The sequence below is a fragment of the Esox lucius genome, chromosome 6 (assembly GCF_011004845.1).
Source record: "Esox lucius isolate fEsoLuc1 chromosome 6, fEsoLuc1.pri, whole genome shotgun sequence".
NCBI lineage: Eukaryota > Metazoa > Chordata > Actinopteri > Esociformes > Esocidae > Esox > Esox lucius.
In genome coordinates this window covers 11,401,200-11,422,924 of record NC_047574.1, presented here as the reverse complement: position 1 = coordinate 11,422,924, position 21,725 = coordinate 11,401,200, and the positions used below count along the sequence as shown (strand labels likewise).

The following is a 21,725-nucleotide window of genomic DNA, read 5'->3' as shown; positions in this document are numbered from 1 at the left end:
CTGTATTTAAACAGGGCCTATTTTAAATGTTTGGTGTTCACAACTTGGAAATTGGCCCAGAACGTTCTACCCCACTTCCCCACATCCTTTCCTCCCCTTCCCACTATGTACACTGATAGGTTGGATTTACTAGAGAGGAGTGTATATCATGGGCCAATAGCTGCTCAGGACTGGGTTCTCAGCCTGTGACTGGTCAAAAGTCACCAACACCCCTATGAAGTCACAGTGGCGTACTATAGACACTGTGTATAGGCCAAGGAAAGAAAGGGGTGTGTTTGTTCCCATTCAGAGTCAAAACACTGACATCCTTACAGGGTGGTGGGGATTCTGTTGTCTGTTAACGAGCAACGGAAGCCACACAAGGCAGACGTAATTCACCTTGGTTATATTGCATCCCATTGCTTTGGCCACAGCCACAGCTTCTGTAGTTTCACACAAATGAACTGTACAGACACACAATGGACTGTACAGACCAAGCAAACACACCAGGGTTGAGTACCCACCCCATGGCCATATAAAGTTATGAGGAATGCAGCAGGTGTTTGGGAACACAGGTCCTGCCAGGAGGGCAGATCTGACACACCTCTGACACTCTGCACATTTTACCAGCCTAAAAGCCCTATCCACACCACAGCTCTAATCCCGACAGAGGCTGCATCCCAATACTCTGACGCTACCTCCTGGGCCTGTTTCCTCTCCTTCGTGGAGTTCAAAAGTCACGAGAGGAAGCTACATTAGAATTTTGACCGTTGGACCAGAGTCTCCATGTCCAGTCGAGCTCCCCAAAAAGTATGTTTCATGTTAGTGGGTTAATGATCAACTAGGCTTATCTGATAAAGTGTCCTAATCAAATTGTTAATCTCATTTGACAATGATTAATATTCAATTATCAGTATTCAATTATCAATGATGTTATAATAGTGTGAGTCAGATTAAATTGAAAATCCTAAATATAAAATTATTGTTAAACACAAAGTGGTCCATTTAAAATGAAGAAATGATGTAATGTAGCTTAAGTAAAACCTATCTTTCAATGTTACCCTTGGGTTCTTAGTGACTTCAGGGAGCATTTCGGTCAGCCGAATTTGGTGGGACGACCTGTCTTCGGTACATTGCCAGTGGTCTGGAATTTTCTCCAAATGTATATCTATATGTTGATGCACTTTGAAATACTTTTCTCACATGATTGTACAACGTGCCACACGTTGATGACGTCCCACACGACCATTGGTTGATGTGTACAACGCCTGTGCAAAAACAATTAAACAACGTCTGCGTTAGGGCACGCTACCGTTTTCAACTGGGAATGTTATATTTCTCTTTTATTTTTCCATAATATTTGTGAGTATTACACATTTATACATTATTTTAAATATTCTACGATGTTTTCTTGCTTGTGCAGACACCAATTATTTTAATCAGTAAGCTAACTTGCTAACGTCTTAATGCAGCTAAGCTTGGCAAAGTACTGTAGCTAGCTAACCCCTGCCATTTTAGCCAGCCAGCTACGTTAGGTTGTCATATAGTTTGGGTGAAATATTAGGATCTAGCCAACAATACGACTCTCGCTATAGCTAGTGAAGTCAGTAAAGTAAATAGACTTGAAACAGCAGTGTATTGTACACGACTAATATTAATTTATTATTTACATATTTATTAAATAAACAAACAATGCCATACTGTAGACCTAACTAGCGTGCAAAATGGTGCAGGCTAGTTAGTCGTGTTTTTCATGTCGATATCTCCATATTTTGAATTACTGGAATGATTGTCTAATTGCATTGACAACTAAAGAGCTTTTGCTACCTAGAATCCCCTTTCAAGCTTAATTACACTTAGAATTGTACTATCCAGTTCAAGTCATGATCTTGAGTGGCTGTAGAAATGGCTAATTTATTGGCCTTGGTTATTGTTAGTGTTCAGACCTTTGTCCTCTGAGAAATGTTAACACACAAACACACACGTTAAGTTAAAGTGAAATTGAGGGAAATGTCTCCATTGAGTGTATAGGTTGATCATTTTATTGATATTTAAATGTTTTTATAATGAACACACTTCTATGCATTTGGTGGATCTTGACCTTTAGTCTTTTACCATGTTTACAGAAACAGGAAAATACCTGAATGATTAAAATCTTTGTTTGATGTATGTTCTCCATATTTGTAGACTAATAATTTTGGTCAGTATGACAGTACTGCTGATTCACTGTTTACAGACATAATGTCTGTAAACCTGTATGTTATGGTCTTGCTCATATAAGTGCAAAGAGGATTAGCCAAGTTGTGTCTTGGCTAATGGGTGTGTTTGTGTGTGCACATCACACTCATAAACCTACCTGTACGCATACTGTCACTAGTAGCATGCCAGTAAAGTTGGATGGTCTTAAGACACAGTGAACTGAGCCATGAGTAGGTCTAATTACATTGAGTAAAATATTGAATGAAATTTACGCTGATCAGTTTAGGATCAGTTTACCCTCCACATATCCTCATTCACGGCAACACTGACCTTCTAGACAGATCCGTGTCCACAAAACCAAAGAAGAAGCACTGTTTATGTTCTGGAGTGGCATGTTAATAAGAGTTCAGATCTGAATCACATACAGATCATGTGGTGAGTTCTGCAAACAGCGGTTGGTTTCGCGTGCACTGCCAACTTCCATTTATTCACTTGTCTTTTCTTACAGGACGCATACATGATTGCAGTACGTTCGTTTAAGTCATAACAGAAACTGAAACACCTTCTTGTCATTATCCACATTATAATACAGGTTGTGGTCTTCTCTAGCCATGTGATAATGTAGAGCTTTACATCGACACTCAGAATCCATCCTCTTGCCTGACACGACACCTATGGTCTGGATGGCACAGTTCTACAGGTTTCTACTGTTCATACCACCCTTACTTATGGCCAACCAAAGACATGCCTGGTGTCTGTGTTAGTAAAGAATGTAATTATAGATTTTAATTACAGGTGTACGTTTTCAAGCATGTCTGATTTTGTGATCATTGCTCATGGTAGATGTTTTTTCTCTCTCCAGAGAATGTCTGAAAGTGTCTTATAAGCAGGGTCTTAGGAATAGTCTAAAAGACAGTTCCATGGCCTTCCTCCTGGCCAGGTCCAGATACCCAGGGGCAAGATGGCTGCTATCTCAGACTCTGCACTGCTCAGCCCTGCCTCTGGGCAGCACATCGTACAAAAGCAAGCCCTCTACCAAGCCTACAGCCAGATTCCCCTGTCTAAAAGCTTTTCACCTCAGCACAGCCTCTTCCTCTCCTGACCCTAACAAGCCCAACTCAGGCAAGGAGCATTACATTTATCTGTCTAGTCTCTAATGACTGTGGCGTGGGGAGAGGGGGTTAGGCTTGGTCTTTTGACTTGTATCCCAGCTAACTTTACCCTCTAAACCAGTGACCCTGATGTTCCCACCCTCTAACTCCTGCCCTAGGGATATTGCCTCTCACTAACATTACTAGAAACCTACATGAGAGCAAGAAGACCTCCCATGTTGTCCTGGCTCCGGTTCAATTGAAAGTGTGTTCCTTCCTAACAACAGTATCTTTTTAAATCACTCTGATGATCCTATTTGGTGGTTGTTCCCTGTCTTTACCTGCAGTGTTGTCTTCCAGCCTAGAGGTGGAGCTGTTTGAAATGGGGATGTGGTCCCTGGGTCTGGGGGCCTTAGGTGCGGTTGTAGCAGGGGTCTTCCTGGCCAATACTGACCTTTGTCTGACCAAGCCTGCCCACGCCTCGCTGGAGTTTCTGGAGGACGCAGACCTCCGCTCCACTGTAGACGGTAGGAGGACCCGGGTTTACCTTCCGTCACGTGGAACGGCCAGATTATGCTAGTCAGTATTTTTTATAAATTGGCTGTCATTTTGAGCTAGTCTGTATACTATTAGATTGGCTGTCACTATGAGCTTGGACTTAATGTAAAAAGTTAACATCCTGAGGTAAAATTATACTGCCCTTATTCAGCAAATGTGTTTACTCCTGTCTTTGCATTTAACACTGCAAGCTTGGAGTTCCTCCATCATGTCGGGAACAACTATGGGTCCTAAAGTTGTGTTCTCTGCAGATAAGACCATAAAGGCCAAAGCTCTGTGGGAGAAGAGGGGAGCGGTAGTCATGGCCGTACGACGGCCCGGATGATTTTTGTGCAGAGAGGTAAAGGGACGATGTTACTGACATATAGTACGCCATTTAACTATTTAAGACTATTTACTTCAAAGAAGCACCATTTACTTCATGCCTTCCTTTGATTGCTAATGGTGTGTGAAGGAGGCTTCTGAGCTGTCCTCTCTGAAGCCCCAGCTTGAGGAGCTTGGGATCCCTCTGGTTGCAGTAGTGAAGGAGAACATTGGCACAGAGGTCCAGGACTTCCGACCGCACTTCGCTGGGGACGTCTATGTGGACGAGAATGTAAGACTGACCTAGCTTTATGGTTGCATTGCAGTGCTTCTTTCTGTCACCTACTCTGGCCATGTGGATATAAGCAAAGGTTTCTATAGATCTCTACATAGATGTGCTACAAAAGGATAGGATCAGAAACATGTGTAGGGGCAGTCAATGCGTTGCCCCTGCCTGTTTTGAGGTTTTTCTTCATGGACTAATTGGTTGAATGTTTTTCACGCGTCCTTTGTAGCACCACTTCTACGGCCCGCTACAGAGGAAGATGGGCGGGCTGGGATTCATTCGTCTGGGGGTATGGCAGAACTTCATGCGAGCATGGAAGGCTGGTTACCAGGGCAACATGCTGGGGGAGGGCTTCGTCCTGGGAGGGGTGTTTGTCATTGGAGCAGGGAATCAGGTAAAACACACACAGTGGCTGGTATTGATGCGTTATTGTATGAGTTCCCTTTCAAAATGAATGTTGACTTTTGTCCTCCTCAGGGAATTCTTTTGGAGCACAGGGAGAAGGAGTTTGGCAACAAAGTGGAGAAGGAAGATGTTTTAGAAGCTGTCAAGAGAATTGTGCCAGTGCATAAGATTTAGAGTTGTTTGAACACATAGTCACGGGCACACTGACATTATTTCCCAAGTTGGGGCTTTTCTTCACAAAATATAACCTTATACCACCAACAACAGTGTTTTTACATTTTCTAAAGCAAACATTAAAGCAAATTGCTGTTTCTCTTAAAATAATAATAATTTTCTGTACATGGTTCTTGTGAATGAACCTTTCTTGATTTCTCTGATTGCATCTTCGGCCCATAATTGAAGATCATAAAAGGGTTAGCTCCCTCAACTATGTAAATAGTCTAGAATGCTCAGGGGTGTATCTATTTTGCCAAGCAAAATGTTCAGTTTAACCATGTCTGTATTGTATTATGATGTGGATGGCTCAGGCTAGACCACATGTAATGGATGTCTGCAGTACTATTCAATTTAGAGCCAGGTCTCTGTATTCATTCAAATCGAAAGACATTGTAACAACACTGTCATAGAATGATTACATTCTGACTAAGGCCAGGTTAGATTTTCTTTGTATGTGCTGTGCGAGATTGCTAACTTTGTCCCCAGGCTATGTGATTCTTCTGTTGCCCATAGGAAATCCCGCCCATTTGACTAGTTCAAGATTGTAAGAGCCCTGAATAGTGCTGCCCATACTAAAATAGTCCAGCATAAGTCCTCTATACAACTATGGGAAACAAGTAGTTGCAAACACGACACTGTTCTGTAGCTGACCTTGGACAATGTGTGAGCTCATTACTTATGTGGTTAAATTAAGGCATTCTCGGTTATGGCCCTTGTGGAATGCGCTAAACTGTGAGAATACTTGAAAATGACTTCTCTTCAGAGAAAGTATATTTAAACTGTAGTGTTTTGCACTTTAATGTCACCAAATGAGTCAAACTCAGCTTGAATGCATGGTTCTCAATCTGGATCCAGTCCACAAACATGCGTTTCATGTTTCACCTGTAAATGTGTTGTCTGTGCTGGTACCCAAGGCTGTCTCCAACCTGACCGGTGTGTTTGTGTGGTCTGTGTGTTGTTGATGACAACCTGTCTTTAAACTCATCAAGGAGGGGAGCAGGTTCGATACCCAAACACACACGGCCTCAACACACTCCTCACTGCCAGGTTGGCAAGTGGCCTGTGTGAACCACAAAACGGATTGAAAACGACAATAAACGTCAGACCTCATCACACACTTTTTGTCTCCCTTCTTTTATTAATTGTATTGGTTTATAGTACCGGTTACACCACTAAGACACCGGACACTGGGAAAACGTTTTAGATTCTGAATGTCCTGTGTGCAAAAACGAGTAGTGTAGTTTGTATGTTCTAATGTTTTGTTTCATACTTAGTGCGTTCATCTTAAGATAGCTAACTGAAAAATGGCCCTTGATGAGAACATTTGTTAAATGGACACTGGTGGAAGGCTGTGGGCCCTGCCGTCTCAGAAGTTTGTCCCACCCCATAAATCATCCAGTCATGTGCAGTTTCCTTCATTTGGTGCAAAAGGATCACCTGTCTGGAAAGTACAGCAGGCCCTGCGCCCGAGAAAGAAATGACAAATGTAAAGAAAAACACACTCAAGCCCATATTCACACATTTCAACCACTTTATTCTGTAGCTCTCAGTAAATACATCTTAACAGTTCAGGTGTGACAGAACGTCTTCCAAAGCAATACAAAATGGACAGGGTAGTAATGAACCCCAATACTGACTACTACATAGGCATTGAACAGCAGTCGGTAAAACATTCATGGAGTTTATCACAGATTGTCTATAGTGTTGTCGATTCATCGTGCTGCTGAGGCTGTATTCTGTTACACGCCGAAGCTAACTTAAAGATATATTTAAGATATGACAGTTATTGCATAAGGACACCCCGGTAGAGGCTTGTCATATAACGCTGAAGCAATGACACTAAAACCAAAAAGCACTGATATTCAAATCGGTCTTTCGGATAGGTTTGTGGGATTCACAGTACGTTTGCCACAACAGTACAATCAATGTTAATCCTTGCATGTTTCGATCAGCGAAAGCTAGCTATAGGTCTTTTTTTTGTTCTAAGTCACCTTTCCTTGCCCTACCTACTAAAAAGTACAGAAAATAAAAGGACAGTGATACAAATGCTGCTGACACTATCACTATTAGCACATAATAGTAAGCTGTAACTTTATATATAATAGGCATTGTCATTATACAAACAAATACTTCCAATAAAACAAAACAAACAAACTAGTACCCACTGAACATTTACATTGGTTAGACAGGCCAAACATGCATTTTTACCAAAGATACAACAGAAACCCCATAAAGATATAAAACCCCATAAAGACAAAGATATAACAGATGATACTATAATGAGGGGGGTTCTTTACAGTATATACTAATTGTCAAGTTATAATGGTTTCAACTTGCCCATTAAATATGGTCTGAATATATTCAATTACAAAAGCAGATTATACAGAGACAAAGTGGAACTTAGATTTGCTTTGTGCATTTGTGTGTACACGGAACAGATGAACCAGTATCTACAGGGATCGGTGTCAGTACTATGTGCATAGAGCCTGCTGAAATTGTCCCCTGTGGTATTCAGGTAAATGGCATCAGGTGTTGAGGTTTTCTCTACGACCATTATGAGACACCTTCAGTGCTTCGATTTGGACGATGATGAACATTTGCACTGAAAAGTGTAAGAGCTTGGCTCCATATTGGTTTGAGCCAGCTTGCCATATCCTATGGTCATTGTCAAGTATAAACTAGCTTCCGTGGCAAAATATTTTGATTGCAACAGGATATATACGGAATGGAAACTACCCAGCCATGGCTAACAATGGAGCCAATGGCAGAGATAAGAGTTTACAGAGGAAGGTCACTGACCTGTAACCTAAGAAGTGAGCACATATCTGGGACCAGGCTAAGGGATGTTGCTCACAGTCAGGCCAGCTGTGATGGTTGACTTTATATTCATCTTGCAGCTGATGGGTCTTGTGATACACTTGCTGCTTTTACTATACATTTTAACACAGAGGTCTAAACATTCAAGTCACATTAAACCTTGCCTGCCTACCCAAACTGTCGGTCTGGCCAAGCGCTATACCATGCCCACTGACACCTTTTCCACGGAAGACGTCTGGATCTCAGTAACTCAAGGACAGTTTCTAGATGGCAAAAATAATAAATCTACAATTTGGAATGGTCCCAGATATTGTTTGGTTCTGTCTGATTGCTTCCAGGAGGAAAATGCACAATAACAATAAGATATGGGTAAAGCAACATTTCAGAAGAAGCCTCATTGGCTTTGATACTCAGGTTAGAAATTATCCAAATCTCAGATAGACGTTTTTAAAAACTCCCCTCAGGTCATGTAAATCAATGCAATGACAAGAGTCTCAGACTTAATCATGTAGCAATAGTGCAATGCAAGAGGTTGGAGTAATCAAGTTACTTTCCAATTAGTTCTTGGAAAATTGGAAAGATTTATCTATAGTAAATGTTAGTTAAGCAATAACACATGGGTGTGTTATACAGCCAATATACCATGGCTAAGAGCTGTTCTTAGGAATGAAGCACAAGGAGTGCCAAGACACAGTGCTTAGCCCTGGTAAATTGGCAACATACCACAAACCCCCAAGATGACCTATTTTGATTATAAATTGGTTACGAACACAAAAAGAGAAGTAAATAGTGCTGTGATACCCGGTTAGATGGTTACGGCCGTCCTATACCCCAGCTATCAGCCAATCAACACTCAGGATTCTAAGCAACCAGTTCTTAATGTTTGGTATAGCCTTTGGCTTGTACAGAACGTTACTGTTTACAGTACGGCTGCACATATTGGGTACTGGCACCAGTCAAACAAAACACAAGAGAGCACATTTCTGCATTTGCTTAGTAATTAAGAACACCACATGGGCATGATAAATAAAATCATCATATTCTCTGATTGGAGTTTGGTTTGGGAGGCGCCATGTACGTTCACTATTAATTCTGGAACTTGTGGTATTTTATCAACAGAACAATAGAGCTAAAGGAGATTCTACCACAAAATTCAGATTGTGTTGAGGAGATCTCAATCTTAGAAATTAGTACATTAATTAGTGGCACTAAGGTAGTTGCTCTTTAATCTAATAAGCTAATTTTAAGTGATGTTCCAACACTGGTTGTCAGGACACATTAGAATCCGTTTGTGGGCCACATCTGGCCCACGTGCATGTAGTTTGAGACCCCTGGCTTAAAACATCTGGTTCTCACATCTTTGCTTGTTTTGTGTCATACACTATTTGGTACAAATAATAGCACCCCTTGCCTCATATTGAATTCAGTGGTACCACCACGTCTCTCCCCACTCTCCCCGCAAGCCAAATGTTCCCTACCGCAACAGGAGTCACCAACAGAGTGACAGAGTGTGGGTGGCAGCGTGGTCTTGGCCAAAACATTGATAATAAAAGAATACATGGTAACCCTTCTTTTACATTTAGGCACAATACAGTAGTCCCCCTTCGATGGTAAGAGAGATGAACTGAACAAACGTCAACAATCCAGTTCATCAGTTCCACTGAAGATGCACAGACAGACAGACACTAAATTCCTTCAATAGGCATAACAAATTCAAAAGCCTTGTGATGGGCAGAGGACGACTGGCATCAGCGTTACAGAGGACGTGCTTTAGAAGACATTTCCGTCAGGAGTGCACGTGCCGTGTCACTGCATCTCTACGGGTTTTCCTGGTGACGCGGAGCATGTCGTATTAGCCAGTTCACCGAGGTGAGAGGGGCTGAAACGGTTATCATGGTGGGACAGCGTGTGCAGGAGTGCAGCTCAAAGGGCAGCGGTGAGAGCCGTGTCAACTGGCCAACTAACCGTAGCCGTTAGTACACGCTGTGTCAAAGGTTTTGTAACAGGAAAACAAACTGTTAGAAGGGGAATTAAATCACAGGTCAGCCCATTGTGCTCATAAATTAACGGTTTACTACCTTAAAAGGAGTGGGTTTTTTTTTATCTTGCAGGTTAAAACAACTATTTTGTAATCACAAATCAGTAATGGGCTTCAATCCACAAATCAAAGGACACAATAAAAACAAAGCCAAATAAATAAATACACTTTGGGGAAAAAACTGAATCCTGGGGTTGAATATGAGGGGTGATTGGCGTCAGTATTTACACACACAGCCCTGGGACAAACATACAAACCTAAACCCAAATTCAACCGTAGTACATCTGTCAGTGTTGTGTCTCATAACTAAGAAGGGATTTACTTCCCTCAGCTTCACCTCCTGATGTAAAAAACGGGTAGCATTTCCCCACCCATCGATTCCGTCCTTATGACAACTTAGGACTGAGAAGCACCTGTCATTATGACTTAATTCCCCTCCTAACCACCTCTGTCCAATCGAATCCAAACACCTAGCACAATAACATTATAATAAACAAACAGGTTTTAAAAATGCATAAATATAATAATAAATGTGCCCTTCATTGTGCCTGCATAGCTGAATCCAGCCAGCAGAGGGGGCTTAATAGTGGTGTGTGTGATTGTGTGGTCCTACAGGCCTTTGTTGAAGAAGACTGTAGTGGTGTGGGGACTGTTTTGTTGTATCCTCTCCTGGAGGTCTGGCTCCAGGCTGCTCACAGACATAGAACTGCAGAGAGACAGACAGTGGGTGAAAGAGACAGTAGAAAGAATGTGGATCAGAAAATGAATGTTTTAAACTTGAATGTGGAAGAAAAGCAGCTCCACGCTGTAACAGTGTCTAAAAGTATTTAACAACAAGGCTGGAACGTACCTCTTCTGTGGAAACAGGGCGCAGCACAGAGGAGTAGCAAACACCAGGCTAAAAGGTGAACAAAAGGTTTTATTTAAACTGTGAACCAGGAGATTCATCCCAAGCTCTTGTCTATTTAAAAAGTCCCTTAGACCAGTTTTCTTTTTCTTTTAAACGTATTCAGCTCATGACACAAATGAGAAATTGACCATCTATCCATCCATCCATGACCCATACTGTCCTCCCTCCACCCAAATTACAAAGACATACTGCAGTAAATGATAGATACTCATTACTTGCGTCCTACCTCTGGTATGCCTACCACCCACTTTGGGTCCTGACCCATAGTTTAGGAAACTTGCCCTAAACTGATTATATTGATTAAATACATACAAAAATCTGCAATTTAGAGTATCGTTAAAGCCCCACTGTGTAGCATCCTGCCTCTAACATTTAGAAAACTACATTTTAAATGATGACACAACTTCCCTTACAGCGAGTATAAGGAGACTACAAGTCAATGCGAACTGATAGACGGACTGGCGATATAGTTTAAAGGGGAAGATCTCAGGCAATTGGAACAATTTAGTGGATTTTTTTTTAATAAACATTCAGTGCAGATGTCTTCTGGTCATTAATGCTTGTATTTTTGCTAGTAGTACAGTATACACCTTACAAATGGCCCATTTAACTATAGATACTTACCACAGACCCACCAACCCCACCTGAACTGGAGCGTTCAGGACTGGAAACCGCTAAAGAGAGAGAAAGTACAGAGAAAGTGTGAGAGAAATTCCCAGATAAAGCATTTTTTTATTAAACCAACTGTGAACACGCTTTGCAGGTCTGACTGGTCTAAGATCTTACTCGTACAAACAGTGCAAACAGATGTAGGACCAGGCAAGTAGTTTACTGGATCAACACAGGATTTCAAACTGGACAGAAGCCTGAATTCCCACAGACATCAATAAAAAATAAAAATTACAACTACTTATTTGCATGTTTCTGAGTTTCCCTAGAACATGCAATAGATTTTCCTTTATACTCTGTGGAATGCTGTATGGTAATGACACTTTCAGTAAATCCCTGACTGACATTTGGTTGTAACATTACCTTCATAAAAGCCTTCTTTTCCAGGGCGTTCATGATCACAGGGGGTATGGCTGTGAACAGACAAAAATATAAAAAAATCCTCTACTACTTGACAATCCATTGATGATTGTGATAATCATTTAAGGTTTCCATTACCCAACTCTAGCCACGTTTTCCAGAAGACTAGTGCATGGGCAGTGAGAGTTCCAGACAAGAATAACATGACCAATTGATCTGCTTTTAAAGCAATAACTTATTTTTTTTAATCTTACCAACCAGACAAACCATGTTTCATCACATATGACCCACTGTGCTTACCCATAGCTGGCACCGCCATACCAATCCTAGACACAACCACCTGAACGATCCCAGACTTAGCAGCATTGACGGACTCTCCCAGCCGATTCCCATTCTCATCGGTCACTGGGATACCGTACTTCAGCTCCCTAAAACGAAAGAACAAAAAAAACGAGGGGATGGAATTCAACCAAACTGGTCATTGTAATATCGATCAAGTTTTTTTTTCTCTCCACACAATGTTTGACAACAAACCGGTCCTAACCGCCCAGAAGAGCAAAAACATTCCGCTACGGAAAACGCTTGATCGCTAGTTACAAGGTCCTTACGAGTTGTGGTGTCTTTGGACTGTAGCTCACCTCTGCCTCATGAAAGGGATGTTAATACAATTGGCAGCGGCTACAGCAAAGAAGGGGACGAATCGGCTCATGACGGCTGGAAGGCGCTGGGGAGAGAGAGTGGTTTGTTCAAATTCCCATTTCAAAAAATTCTAATGTGCAAATGAGTTGGACTCGGGCGACCCAGGGACGGTCCAGTACCTTGGCAAGCGACTTGAGTCCCAGGGCTGTGACCACGGCTCCTGTGGTAGCACTGACATAGGCTGCAGCTAGCTGGCTGCGGGAACACAGCAACACACGTCTTAGTTCCTTCCAATTACACTTTACTGAGGATCAATGACATCCCTGTACCAGGCAATGACCAGAATCGACTTCATTATATAGACAGAGCGGTAAATATTGAGGTCTGAATGAACGTGGTCCCAGTGCATACATAATAAATCCGGTCAAGTCGTAAGCAACATTCTCTGAACAATGAAACTTGAAAAGTCAAGCAAATACATGATACAGTGAGTTAATCTCTCTGGGGTAATAATGATTTAGATGGCACACTTCTTCACATGCTCCTCTCATGACAGTTTCCATTTGCATGTGAATTGAGAAGAACGAGCTTGGCTCTCTTCCATTCCTCATGGTTCCTGGTCGAAGTGGGTGCCTACATCTCAATAGACTCTCAAGTGGAATCCTTCCCTGGTCTGCTTCCTTCATCTGAACGGATCTGAAAGAACTAGACAGGTGTAATCTCCTGACATGAATCCATTATGTAACACTGACCCATAATGCCTTTTCCAGATGCAGAGTAAAGAAGGGAATCCACTTGATTGAGATGATTGAGATGCAGCCTCATAAAGCCTCAAACCCAGCTGCTGTGCGTATAAAACGCCTCAGATTGGGACTGCTGTTCTAAGGTCAGTTCTGCGTTTTAGAGCACAGTGTATGAGATTACACGGACAGTGCAGACCTGACCCTAGATCAGAACTCCCGCTCTCCAACGCTCGACCCACATAAAACCGGACACCAGAGACACATACGCAAATTGCCTTGCTTACTCAATCTGCAGCAGACACGAAGGGGACAGTTACAGGCTTTTAGGTGGAATGGAGGATCATGCTGAACTAAATAGTGTGTTTAATACCGCTTTTAGTGAGGCCTGAAGCGGACCGGTTCTCCCCTGGCTAGCCCCAGCTTGTCCTGCAGGACAAGAGCTCCAAAAAGAGCTAGGCTAGGGGTACTCAACAAGGCCCTTTGTCCGCTTTCATTCATCTGTACCGGAATAGAAAGAAAAGGCAGGAGAAAGTAAGAGTGGCGGAGTTGAGGGCATTTGTTGCCAACGCTCCGTGTGCCTCCAGATCAGGACTGATGACGGAAAGCGGACAAGTCCGGTTAGATGGTTAAGGCCATGAGATTCACCCTAGAACTAGCCAGATACAGGAGCGGCAGGGCCGGTTTAGTGGTGTTAGCTGGTGTGTTCGTGATCCCCGGTCCCTACTTGGTGGTGAGGGCGGCGTCCCCACTGCGGTTGGTGTAGTTGACCACAGCATTGAAAGACTGGTTCACCCACTGCCAGAAAACCACCGCTGGCGTCGTCCTGGAGGAGAGGAATTCAAGAGGAGTCAACATTGTACAGCGGTGAAGGGGTTAGATAAAGGAGAGATGATATAACGACTGAAGAGAAGGGGAGAGAGGAGAGATGATATAATGAATGAAGAGAAAAGGGAGAGAGGAGAGGAAGGACAAGGAGAAGTGACAATGTTCGTCACTTCTGAAATTTACCTCAGAAACCGATTGACCTCATACAGGCAAACAAAACTAAAAATCACAAGATGCAGCTCACAACATTAACATTTTTAGTCTGACTACGACTGTATCCCCTTCACATGCCCAACAATAGCTCCACTATCCTACTCTGGTCTAGCCCTCTAAGCAGGAATGTAGAAGCACAGGCTGAGGTATTCAGACAGAACGTGACCACTACCCAAGTCATTCACACACTAGAAGGCCATCAGCTGTCTGTCCTGACCCTCGTGCCTTTACAGAGCACTCAAACACACACAACAGTCTGGTCTTCAGTCGACACATTCAGACCACAGCTTTTGTGGTAAAGCCAATCTAGATTATGTTCAGATTGGACACCAGAGTAGTCTGCCATCACTCTCATTTCAATATCTGTGTTGATGTTCCTGGCAAAGTCATTTAACAGAGAGCCCCCCCCGACAAAGTTTACGAGTGTGGGCAAAATGAAAATTCCACCCCACAAGATTTATTTGATAGGACCCGTATATACTAGAACAAGAGAAGAGGATGAGCACTGGGAGGAATAAGCCCCATACGGTGACAAAACGTCCCGGAGACCCAGCGACAGCGGAGATATAATCCCCAGAAATTCTCTTGAAACATCCCTGACATGCTGATGCGACGCTTAATCCACCCCCCACCCCCCCCCCCCCCCCGCTGTGTGTCCTCACAGTTCCCTTCGCCACACTCTTTACGCTACACCTGACCTCGCCATTGGAGGAACCTGTTCCGGGTCCATTACAGCACCAGGGTGCCTGACATTGGGGAGTAAACGCGACTACGCCCGGGTTGTACCTGTAGAAGGTGAGCATACAGCCAGTGATGGTCATGTTCATGGGGACCTGGGCAGACATGCGCCCCACCACCACCATCTTTTCTCCAGTGTCAGGGTGAAAAGCAGAGTCATAGATGTACTTCGCTCTCCACAGCTCGTCTTCGGTCAGACCGGGCTTCACCACTCCTAACCTGCACGCAAGCAAGCAAATATTAACATGATTTCAACACTCTCTATATATCTATATCAATAAAAAGTGATATACACTGTAGAAAATGGATCTTAAATGAAGCATAATACAGTATACACACATTTGTTGTTTTAAAAAGAATACAAGTTCCACATTTCCTTCATAAAAGAAAGATCAGACATGTTTTGGTTGTTTTCAGTTAATCTCTGGAGAATTGCAGAAGCAAGACAGATGTTGCAAGCCACAGGCCTAGTTTAATTACAAAGTGGTTGGTCTAAAAAAGTATTACTTTTTTTACACCACAGCGAAAGAAGCATTCAGGAAGGGGGCTGCTCCAGTTCAGAAACCCTGCTGTAGATCTCTTCAATGCTAATTAATGCCTGTCCAGGTCAGACACCCTGCTGTAGATCACTTTGATGCTCATTAATGCCTGTCCAGTTCAGAGACCCTGCTGTAGATCACTTTGATGCTCATTAATGCCTGTCCAGTCAGAAGCAGCTGATTATAGGTTTGAAGATTATGTTAAGCAATTCCTCCCCCGGGTACTTCTACCTCAAACCTACTGCCTCACTAACAACCCTCCCCCCACAGTCCATACCTCCTCATAAAGATGAAGAGTAGGCTTAACGTATTGGGGTTTCAAGGTAGAACTTCCCACCCTGACAGTTCCACATTCCCACGGTTTCTACCTCACCCCTCCATCAGTACCTGTACTTCTACATCACCTCTCCTATTATATCTAGAGTCCTCAGCAGGGCCGGCCCAGGACTTTCTGCAGCCATAGGCAAGATTTTAAAAAATGCCGTCACCAGACCCCAGCCCCGCATGCATGCACACACCCCCACCCCCACCCCACCCACACACCCACACACACACACACACACACACACACACACACACCATGCTGTTTGAAAATAACGACATCATAGATATCCGTATGATATCTTAGCACGAACCACGGCACCAAACAACAGACATGCTTCCCTAAAAGCTGCCTGGGTTTAAACAAACATCTTATATTTTCAAAAAAGAGAAAAGCTCAAATAAATAGGGACAGAATATCCCCACTAATAATATAATATCATCTCCTCGAATATTATAGGCAGCAGCTCAGCTTCATATCTTAGAGAGGAATCAATATATCCCGTATGCATCGGAATCAAGTCTTTCGTGAGCACTTCAGAGCATGTTAGATATCCCTTCTGCCATTTAACAAAGGGAATGTGACGTCCTCACTCAATACGAGCCCTGGTTTTTACCAAACGCATCAAGCCCATCCCAGGCATGGAGGTATTTAATCAGAGTTACAATGTTGCTGTTACAGTTGTGCTCAAAAGTTTGCATACCCTTGGAGAATTGGTAATATATGTACCACTTGTAAAAAACAAAAAAAAAAACATGAGTGAGCAGGCAAAACACGTCTTTTATTTCTAATGGGATTCGCATTCAACTGTAGGTCATAACAGAATGGCACAGTCATAAAACAAAACATGGCAACAAAGAAAAAAATTAACTGACCCCTATTTTCAAATGTCTGCATACCCTTAGTTCTTAATACTGTGTATTGCCCCCTTTAGCATCAATGACAGCAGCAGTCTTTTGTAATAGTTGTCTATGAGGCCCCAAATTCTTGCAGGTGGAATAGCAGCCCATTCGTTTTGGCAAAATGCCTCCAGGTCATGCAAAGTCTTTGGTCGTCTTGCATGAACCGCACATTTGAGATCTCCCCCAGAGTGGCTCAATGATATTAAGTTCAGAAGACTGTGACGGCCACTCTAGAACCTTCACCTTTTCTGCTGTAACCACTGGAGGGTCAACTTGGGCTTGTGCTTAGGGTCATTGTTGTGCTGGAAAGTCCAGTAGCGTCCCATGTGTATCTTTCGTGCAGAAGAACGCAAATTATCTGCCAGTATTTTCTGATAAAATGCTGCATTCATCTTGCCATACATTTTCACAAGATTACACATGCCTTTAGAGCTCACACACCATCAAAACATCAGTGAGCCACCACCATGCTTCACATTGGGGATGGTATTCTGTTCACTATAGGCCTTGTTGACCCCTCTCCAAACATATGTTAGGCAGAAACAGTGGGAATGTGGAAATGTCCGGATGGGAAGTGACCATAAAGCTCTATTTTGGTCTTGTCGTGTGCCAGGTGTGTCAAGGTGTTGTCTGGCATATTGTAACCAGGCTTTTTTGTGGCATTGGTGCAGTAAAGGCTTCTTTCTGGCAACTCGACCATGCAGCTCATTATTGTTCACATATCGTTGTATTGTGCTTCTTAAAACAACCACACCGTCTTTTTTGAGAGCAGCCTGTATTTCTCCTGAGGTTACCTGTGGGTTTTTCTTTGTCTCTTGAACATTTCTTCCGGCAGTTTTGTCTGAAATCTTTCTTGGTCTACCTGACCTTGGCTTGTTAACAAGAGATTATCAAGAGTACTGACTGGCATTTGCAAGGCTTTGGATATCTTTTATATCATTTTCCATCTTTATAAAGTTGTATTACCTTGTTACGCAGGTCTTTTGAGAGTTATTTTCTGCTCCCCATGGCTTCCAAATGGGAAATTGCCATTTTCACCTGTGAGTGTCCCCTTGTGCGTCTGTAACAAGGCCAACTATTCAAGGGTATGTAAACTTTTGATCAGGGCCATTTGGGTGATTTCTGTAATCATTATGATTTAAAAAGGAGCCAAACAACTATGATAATAAATGGCTTCATATCATCACTATCCTTAAAAATCGTCATATTTTCAAAATAAATGCCAAAACTTCTAAAACTATCTACCAAGGTATGCAAACTTATGACCACAACTGTACTTTAATATTCCTTTATTACTGTATAAAAGACTGAGATAATTTGCGCTTTAGAAACAACTGCTTTCATAAACGCATGGCTGGCCTCGTTCTGCTGGAGCAGTGTAAAATGTCAGTGACCCAGCCATACCAAATTTAGTTCATTTACATATCAAAATTGATTGTCCAACATCCGTTGGAGCATTTATTTAGTCTCCGCCTTGAGTGGCCTATAGCTACCAAGGACAGTGGGTGTGAACTATGGGGGAAGCGTGAATGGGCGAGAACCGCAGCAACGGTACGAGCTGGTGGATGGGTTGCCGTAAACACTTCTGGCTCAGGGGTGCTGGAGGGCGTCAGCCAACTGTCACGCCGGAAGGAGGCAGCCCACTGTCAAAATTCCACTTCAAATTCCTGTGCTTAAATTCCTGCTTAACCTTGCCCAATGGGAGGGCCAGCCCTGGTCCTCAGAGTCGCATTGGTAAGCAGCTTATCTCAAGAATCAACTACCAACTCATCTCTTCTGCCTCTTTACCCTAACCCCTACTTCATTCTGTACCTGTAGTTCTCCACGGTGACCCGCGCTTCCTCCAGGGTCTCAGAGGACTTCAGAATATTCCTGGGGTCGGTAACGAAGAAGAAGTGCTGTGCGCGACCCGTGAATGTGCTTTGGTCCCATCGTGGCTCCTTAATGTTAATGTCCAGGGACAGATCTCCAGGCATGCTTGCTTTACTTTGTGGCCTGTAAACAGAAACGTTATTTAGGAGTATGTGTATTAATTCTCTACATATATGGCAAACACCAGCTGGGCCTAAACCATGATTATAAGTCAGTAAGGCACCCACCTCTCTAATCCATTCATAGCTTGCTCTTCTTGCTCTTTTTCCCCTCTCTTTCAGTCCGCCCCCCAGCACTCGCCCACTAGATGTCTACTATATGCATTTCTAGGCTATGAATCATCTAACCAAGGCCAGAGCTAGACCGCTCATCCAAAACACCAAAAGAGGTTCCACTAGCCTAGCTTTCAACCTTTTAGAGTCATCTTGGCGTTTGGTTTCCAAGGTCATCAGATCATCAAAAAAATCCGTATTTAAAGCTGAAGGTTACTGCTGAGTTTGGAGGAAAACATGACTGTGTTAAAAGGAATGTGGTATTTAGCTGCCGGCAATATCAAAGCACGTTGGGCTATGTTCAGTTGCAGGATAATGAATGAGTTGCATGCAGTGCCATTTATATGACTCTGGTTGTATATGTTGGTCTACATTTTGTTTTATAAAGAAATCCAGAACAATTTGCAATTGTTTTTGCATAACAGTAAACATATGTCTGAACGGATACATACATCTAACTAAGTGGACAAATTCATGATGCCTTAAAATGTCTTGGCAATACCATGCCATGATAATCTGTTACTTTTTTTTATTTTATTGAAGTAAAAAGGTTCATACAATGATTATTACAACCTTTGTATTAATTCCTAAATTTTTTATTCATTTGAATTTTCACATTTGTTTAATTTATTCCTTTTGCCCCCAATCATACCCTCAGATTTTATAAATGTTTTACCTACATTATGTCAATGAACAACTTGAACCAGAATTAAGCTACGCTGTATTGCAATAACGCACGTGACTGGTGGAGAAGACAGATGGCTGTCACACTGGCACGACAAACATAGAATAAGTACTGAGTGAAACTGGTCAGTATGGAGGAAGGTTTAAAACATTCTTCCCTCCATTGATATTAAATGCATAATTTTTTTTTTCATTTTTGCCAATATAGTGAAATCATGGTATTGACAATAACAAAACCACACTCCCGACGTTGATAGCTAACGTTAGATGGCTAACGCACGTCCCTACGCTGAAGAAAGAGGAAAAGACCAAGCAGTACAATAACATTAGCGATTAGCTCGCAGTCCATACACATTTACAGCATGCACAAACCTGCCATTAAAATGCCCCAAACATACCTACGTTCAATAGCTGTGCTGACGCTACACCTCGCAAAGTTCTGAAAAACGGTGACCTCTCAAAAATCACCTTACCGGTTGTTGTACACAGTCCCAGTCGATCTACCTTGAAAATAATAAACGGAGGGAAAAAGGGTGGTGTCGAAGTAAAGACTTCAGTGCTGCGAACATCAGCTTGAGCAACATTTGATGATGCGATTTGTCGCGTTCAAAATAAAGATTCACATTGAAACTGATGCCAACTGATTCCAAGAGAGGAATAATTCCCTATATGGACTAGATATTTGAAATTAAATGTTTGTTGTAAAATAATAAATAATTATAATTTGTTTATTCTGTAACAATATTTAAACATTGTTTAGCATTATCTAGTCCAGTTTTTGTGTAAGTTCACAGTTTCTACACGCTAGCATCCTTTAAAATTGGGACTTTTATTTTGAAGACAAAATCCCATTATATTTTTGCTACTAGCGCTAATGGTGTTCACAGCACACATGTGAACTACAGCAGGTTTGTATTTTGTTCCACAACCAGGGGGTTGGCTAGAATTTCTGGGCGTGGGTAGTAAATGTAAAATGATTGGTTGCTTGTATTTGCCCGGACAACAAAATACAAATAAAAAAAAGGATACATTTCTATGATATAGCGATTGATTAATATAAAGATAGAGATTAGGCAAGATATGCATATTTTAACACATAAATAGATAACTTCCGAAATTATTTTCCATGACATATGCACAGTCAATCGAAGCAGGTACAGGTTTAATGACCTTCTTTAAGCCTACAAATGTTTCTATGTCTATCAACTCAAGGTTAACAAAATCCCACCACACCCAAACTATGTTTCCAACGAGTGGAAACTGTGACTCACTGGAAGAATCCTGTGACTCACCAGTGGTCCTTGCCCACTATTTGGGAAAAAGTATAAATTGAGCAAAGAAATACGTTTTTATGCTTATGCATGTGAATGTATTGGTGCGTGTGCGTATGCATGTGCGTGCGTGTCTGCTGCCTGTGATTGGGTGTGTGTGTGTGCTAGCGGGTGTTCGCAGCACTGTGTGCTAATATATATATATGAATAATTATTGATCGAAATAACTTTTATTTGGAAGTAAGCTGAAGACAATATCAGTCCTGAGTTTTTAAATGTACTAGAAGACAGACAATCTTACATTATCAAGGATTATTAGATGGCAATAATTACTCAGACAGAAGATGGCAGTATAACACCGATATTACAACCAAATAGTTATCTTACTAGTGCAGTCTAGTCAATTACAATAAGTATGTTATCCTTTTAAAAACAGAATGTACATGATAAAGCTATAATAAATCACGTTATGTGACATTAGCCATTTCAGTTCTTTGCTTATTCATACCTATCTTAGCTCTAAATGTAGAGTTAAAAAAAATCTAACCTTTTGCCTAATTTGTGAGCTATGTAATGTAACTACTAATGCGTGCACATGGTTACAGTATGAGATTATTCAGATCAGAATGGAGAGGTACTGAGACACAGCACAATTCAGTTTCTCTATACTGCTCGTGTAATATGGTTATATACGCTTTCCAAAACAGTTTTCACTGTCTACAGCAAATGAGATGGCGCAAATTTATCCTGAGACATCCACAGGTGTCCAATAGAATGGCAGAGGGGCGGGCTGTACACGTCTATCTGTGTTAGTCACATTTGAAATCATTGAGCACAACATGGCTACAGGTAATGTTATGAAACTTAGCCCAAG

General features: G+C 42.1%; 2 protein-coding genes across 8 annotated transcripts; one reads left to right on the top strand and one right to left on the bottom strand.

The window, feature by feature from the left end:
* Window positions 1-1,126: 1,126 nt before the first annotated feature.
* On the top strand, window positions 1,127-6,156 carry selenou1a (selenoprotein U 1a). 5 transcript variants are annotated; one of them, XM_010870047.5, is made up of 7 exons: window positions 1,127-1,341; window positions 3,041-3,300; window positions 3,617-3,796; window positions 4,079-4,167; window positions 4,282-4,422; window positions 4,646-4,810; window positions 4,894-6,156. In XM_010870047.5, the coding sequence occupies exons 2-7, from the start codon at window positions 3,099-3,101 to the stop codon at window positions 4,993-4,995; spliced, it is 879 nt and encodes a 292-aa protein (XP_010868349.3). In that variant the 5' UTR covers window positions 1,127-1,341; window positions 3,041-3,098; the 3' UTR covers window positions 4,996-6,156. The 5 variants fall into 5 exon arrangements, with proteins under 5 accessions (XP_010868349.3, XP_012989640.2, XP_012989639.2 ...); XM_013134186.3 differs by lacking the exon at window positions 3,041-3,300 and having other exon boundaries at window positions 3,630-3,796; XM_013134185.3 differs by lacking the exon at window positions 3,041-3,300 and having other exon boundaries at window positions 1,129-1,341.
* A 394-nt stretch (window positions 6,157-6,550) lies between these two features.
* On the bottom strand, window positions 6,551-20,131 carry sfxn3 (sideroflexin 3). Of its 3 annotated transcripts, none has more exons than XM_010870050.4 (11): window positions 20,054-20,131; window positions 18,565-18,747; window positions 15,038-15,208; window positions 13,938-14,036; window positions 12,650-12,725; window positions 12,470-12,555; window positions 12,132-12,259; window positions 11,835-11,884; window positions 11,427-11,476; window positions 10,743-10,790; window positions 6,551-10,598 (listed from the first exon to the last, which is right to left on the bottom strand). In XM_010870050.4, the coding sequence occupies exons 2-11, from the start codon at window positions 18,726-18,728 to the stop codon at window positions 10,502-10,504; spliced, it is 969 nt and encodes a 322-aa protein (XP_010868352.2). In that variant the 5' UTR covers window positions 18,729-18,747; window positions 20,054-20,131; the 3' UTR covers window positions 6,551-10,501. The 3 variants fall into 3 exon arrangements, with proteins under 3 accessions (XP_010868352.2, XP_010868350.2, XP_010868351.2); XM_010870048.5 differs by having other exon boundaries at window positions 19,979-20,128; XM_010870049.5 differs by having other exon boundaries at window positions 19,983-20,128.
* Window positions 20,132-21,725: the final 1,594 nt, after the last annotated feature.

Excerpts from the sequence above, each read along its gene's own strand:
- sfxn3 (XM_010870050.4), bottom strand. The coding sequence starts at position 18,728 with ATGCCTGGAGATCTGTCCCTGGACATTAACATTAAGGAGCCACGATGG. Across the intron at positions 12,260-12,469 it reads ATCCCTTTCATGAGGCAGAG|GGAGCTGAAGTACGGTATCC; the intron begins GTGAGCTACAGT and ends CTTTCGTTTTAG. Across the intron at positions 10,599-10,742 it reads GCCCTGTTTCCACAGAAGAG|TTCTATGTCTGTGAGCAGCC; the intron begins GTACGTTCCAGC and ends GTCTCTCTGCAG.